Source organism: Seriola lalandi, unplaced genomic scaffold (genome assembly GCF_002814215.2).
Source record: "Seriola lalandi dorsalis isolate HSWRI2012SDOR001 ecotype SW California unplaced genomic scaffold, Sedor1 jcf7180002054344, whole genome shotgun sequence".
In the NCBI taxonomy this organism is placed as follows: Eukaryota; Metazoa; Chordata; class Actinopteri; order Carangiformes; family Carangidae; genus Seriola; species Seriola lalandi.
In genome coordinates, this window is record NW_019524897.1 from 46,598 (window position 1) to 51,424 (window position 4,827).

The 4,827-nt window shown below is 43.2% G+C and overlaps 2 protein-coding genes across 2 annotated transcripts in view; one reads left to right on the forward strand and one right to left on the reverse strand.

Annotated features, from left to right (window-relative positions):
• LOC111656104 (uncharacterized) overlaps positions 1-2,163 on the forward strand; it is a 3,886-nt gene extending 1,723 nt beyond the window's left edge. Inside the window, exons 4-5 of the mRNA XM_023407685.2 lie at positions 207-338; positions 417-2,163. Coding sequence (XP_023263453.1) covers positions 207-338; positions 417-605 — 321 coding nt within the window. The 3' untranslated portion in view covers positions 606-2,163. The remainder of the gene's footprint in view (positions 1-206; positions 339-416) is intronic.
• Positions 2,164-2,747: 584 nt separating this feature from the next.
• The window catches only part of samd14 (sterile alpha motif domain containing 14), a 15,300-nt gene continuing 13,220 nt past the window's right edge, over positions 2,748-4,827 (reverse strand). The window contains exons 10-11 of the mRNA XM_087174372.1: positions 4,678-4,827; positions 2,748-4,405 (exon numbers count right to left, since the gene is read on the reverse strand). The exon at positions 4,678-4,827 is cut by the window's right edge and continues 1 nt beyond it. Coding sequence (XP_087030498.1) covers positions 4,250-4,405; positions 4,678-4,827 — 306 coding nt within the window. The 3' untranslated portion in view covers positions 2,748-4,249. The remainder of the gene's footprint in view (positions 4,406-4,677) is intronic.

The window sequence follows — 4,827 nt, forward strand, 5'->3', positions numbered from 1 at the left end:
GGGGGGGTCTCTCCTGGGTCTCGAGTTTCTCAAAGAGGCTTGAGGTGGTTCTTGGAGTAACGAGGGGGGTCCGGTCCCCTGGTCCTGGGGGTCCCTTAGGGAGGTTTTGGGGTTAACTGGAGGGGGTTATGGTCTGATGGGGTTTCTGAAGTCATAGGTTTCATGTGATGTGATGTGATGTAACGTGTGTGTGTCGCCCCCTGCAGGACATGTGTGTGAGTCGTATGTTGGCGGGCGGCCGGTTGTACCAGGGGCTGCTGGGAATTTTGTCAGAGAGACTGAGCGGACTGACGGATGTGCGAGCCGACCTCAGAGACCTGCTGACACACCTCAGAAAGGTAACAACACACCTGAGATGACATCACAGCTGAGGACAGAGCTGTGATTGGCTGCTCACACGTCTGTCTGTGTTTCAGATGAAGGAGGCGGCTCAGCTCGCCGATGATGGTCTGGATCAGAACCCGAGTCTGGATCTGTCCACTCGTCTCCATGGCAACTACGAGGTCCAGGTGGCGGTCCACCTGACGCTGACACAGCTTCGTTCCTTCTGTCACGACCTGATCCGCAGCCTGAGAGCCATTGCTCGTGCTTCAGGTACACGCTAAGCCCCGCCCACCAGGGACAACACAGTGCTGCGTTCAAGGACATAAGAGACAGATTATTAAAAGTAGGACAGACAATTCATACATGAGAGGTCAGTGACCTCAGCAGTGACATCATCAGTGACATCATCAGTCTGTGATGAGGTCTCTGCAGGAAGACACATCTGAGGATTTATTTATTCTGTTGTATTTCATGACATTTTCTAAGTGGGGGGGGAACAATGTCTCAAACCTCTCCACCGGCAGGACGCTTCTAAACCTGACGTTTTATTGTGACAGTCGACTTCCTGTGAGCCTCTGTGAAAATATCCCAGAGTGTTTTGGGTGTTGCTCCTCCTCTGTCAGTCGGAGGATCCAAGCTCCGCCTCTTTTCAGAGGAATGTGAACGCAGCACGGCGAGTCAGAGCTGCAGGTCTGAACCTGGTCACAGGTGAGTGTGGAGCTGCAGGTCGACGCCAACAAATTCAGATCAGACACTTCCACTTATTGATTATCAGAAGTTCAGATCAGACTGTGAGTTATTGATTATCAGACGTTTTCTGAGGAGGAGGGGGGACGACCTGAAACATTTCACCTCTTTATTTTCTGCTCTTTCAAACTTTAGTTCACAATCATTTTTAAAGCTGCAGCATCAGTTCATCAATCAGTTTTAATAATCGATTCATCGTTTCAGACAATTTGAATCAGTTTTCTGACAATTTTTAACAATTGGTTGTTAGACTGATCAATAATGAAAATGATTGTTTGACTGATAAAAAATTAAAATGATCATTAGACTAATCAATAATGAAAATGATCGTTAGACTGATCAAAAATTAAAATGATCATTAGACTAATCAATAATGAAAATGATTGTTAGACTGATCAAAAATTTAAATGATCATTAGACTAATCAATAATGAAAATGATCGTTGCAGAATGAAATGTGAAAAGGCAGCTTTTATTGTGAAGCAGAAACAGGAAGTGCATCAAATTGGCAATTAACTCTGAAGGTGTATCTGCAGTTAATATCTCATGATGATATTTATCAATATTTCTGATCAGATCTCTGATCATATGCAGGTTATTAATCATTTATTTATTACTGATATTTATTCCGTATTTATATTGATGTATTTATTGATTTGTTTGTGTGAATCATTTTGTTTTTGTGGGTCGTGACCTCACATGGTTGCAGCACATGAATTTAAGATCATAATATGATATTGATTTTATATTTTCAATATTAAATCAATTTTAGGGACGAGAGAGGTTTAAAACAAACAGAGAGAGAGAATCGCTGATGGACATGCATGATGTCAGAGATGATGTCATCAGTGAGTGATGACGTGAGTGATGATGTCATCAGTGAGTGTGTGTGTGTGAACATGCAGATGTTCTGCAGGTAAATGACAGGTAAATGTCTTTGTATCTCAGACGTGTTCAGGTGTGAAACTGAAACAGGAAGTAAACCCCATGGGTGACCTGACTTTATTTATTGATATTTATGTCACAGTGATCAATGAAACCTGATCTTTTTTCGTGTCCTTTGATTCTTTCACAATAAAACTTTTCTACTGTTTCACTGTCACTTTGTTTTTGTGGTCTTTCAGGACCACAGCTTCCTGTTTCACATGGAGGCTTTTATTGTGAAGCAGATACAGGAGAATGGTTTTATACAGTATGTGCATCAGCAGTTTTATTTATCTGTTATTAATCACACCAATGAGAAGAATTCAGACTGAAACAACCTTCATCACAGCATCACTTTAAATCTGTTAAACTCAGTCTCTGTTCTGTCTCTTGGTTTTATTCTGAAAGTCTCTCTCTCCATCTTCACCTTCCTGTCTGAAGGAGTTTCAGGATTATTCTTATTCTGACAGTAAACACATCAGATTGTAGTGAAGCTAGCTTCAGAGACAAAACCTGCTGCTGCCACAAGAGGGCAGTAAACGACATGATGAATGAGACAGAAGCTGTTCTGAGGTCAGATAGTAGCTTGTTTAAGCTAACGTTAGCTTGTTTATGATTAGCTTGTTTATGCTAACACTTCAGTTCCCATTGATGTGTGCTGTTAGCTCTGTGAGTAGAGGATCTGTGAGCTTTAACAAACGTGTTTATCAGTGTCATTATAAAAAAGGAAAAACACAAGCACAGGATCCATTTTAAAAGTTTCTCACAGATTTATTTATTTGAATGATGCAGAGGTCAGAGGTCAGAGGTCGGTCGGTACAGACAGTGTCAGAAACGACATGAACCAGATGTTTTTATCAACGTTTTCAGTTTGAGTTCTTCTTCTTTCACAGTAAACACGTCCTTCTTTACAGCTTCCACATTTTCAAACACAGCTCCGCCTCCTCGGATGGGCGTGGTCAAGGTTCCATCAGAGGAGGCGGGGCTTCAGGCTGAGAAAAACTGCAGCTGTGTCCCATTTCAGGTGCTTCTTCCTTCAGAGGCTGTATCTGAAGAGCGACTACACTGTCCCATTTCAAATCTCCATCGTTCCCTGGACAAGCAGCGCTCCAACAGGTGGAGAGAGTCTGAGGACTACACCGTTAATGTCCGTAACAGCAAGAGACTGAAAACACAAAGTTTTAGTGAGAAAAAGTTACGTTGTCAAGGTTGCTAGGCAACAGGAGCCGCGCTTTGTGACATAAAGTAATGGCGGGAACAGCTGGTGACACAAAGAGAAAATCCTCTGTGTCAGTTCGGCCTTCGTAGACCAGGTCCCTGAAGGACGTGGTCTCTGAACTGGGACACAGCTGACGTCACACCACACGTTAAACTGACGATGAGTTCAAGTGCTTCAATGAAAGGACGCTATTTTATCAGCTTTAAAGTTTGATAAGTCCGATCAGGTCCATTCAGTATTGATTGATTGATTGATTGATTGACTGATATGACATTTTTAGATCCAAAATTAGCTAATTTGAAATTGTTATTTTGAAAGTTGAAAATTAGACACTTTGAAATTACACAAACTTTCCTTATTTAATGACATTAAATCTCACTCTTTTATTTTGACCTTTCTTTGTTTCCGTACATTTCATCAGCTCAGACCTGCTCACAGCATCAGGTTCAGGTGTGACGAGCAGCACCTGAACGCACCTTTACTTTGCTGTGCAGTGTATTGTGGGATACTAAGGACCAAATCACATGTCGTTTGGACTCAGATTGACTCACTGTGAAACAGTACGGTGGCTCAGAAGGACCAAAGACAAACAAGTGTAAAAAGTTAAATTTCCTTTAACGAGTTTGTTTGTTTTCATCATCATTCAGTGAAAACACCTGTGTGTTTTCAAAGGTCACCTTTTGTTTACTTTTAGTCTGGTTGTTGCCATGGAAATGGTTGTCAATGAATACTTTGCATCAGGTCTTGTTGGTGAAATGAACAAAACCTTGCGAGCCTCCGTAGATTCATCAAACCTTCCAGATGTTTACTGCTGTCCTTCTCCAGGACTCGAAGGCTGTACTCGAGATTTCCAGGTTTTCCAGGTTTTCCAGGATGACTCAAACAGAGATTGTTTGTGTGGCAGAGCGTTCACTTGTACAGATCTTTCTGCTCCTGTGAACACTGTCAGTTTGTCCGTCCCTCCTTCTCTTCCTCCCTCTTGTCTTCCACCTGTCCTCCCCTTTGCTCATCCTCTGTCTCCCTCTGGTGGCGGTCTTCAATTCCTGCGCTGCTCCTGGTCTTTCCTCCGTTGTTTCTCCTTCTGTTTCTCCAGCTTGTCCAGAGCTTTCTTCTCCTTCTCCGCTGCAGAGTGGATGTCTTTGATGCGACGCTTCAGAGCGTTGCGGTCGGACGAACTGAGCACGCCCAGACTCTGAGGAGGAGGAGGAGGAAGAAGAAAAGGAAGAGGAAGAGGAAGAGGTCAGACTCAGGTCATTTATCAAGTCTTGAAATACATTGTCACTTCCTGTCCCTGATTCCAGGTGCATTTCTCCTCAGTTTCAGTAACTGAAGCTGATTCATTAAAGTTCAGACTTTAAAGAAACTGGAAGAATCGTTAGGAGACAAAACTAAAGAAGTCAAACTCATAAGACCCTGAAGTTTGTGTCTTTGTGTCTTTCCTCTGTCAGGTTTTCTCGTCCTCACCTTGAGCTTGTTGCCGTCCATCTGCAGCAGCTGCTGTCCATCCACGTCCCTCGCACTGAATTCTGGGACATACTGCTCCATGTTGAGTCCTCGGAGCCACTGACAGACCTGCTGAGTTGTCCACGAGGAGACGACGCAGGACGGGTCGTC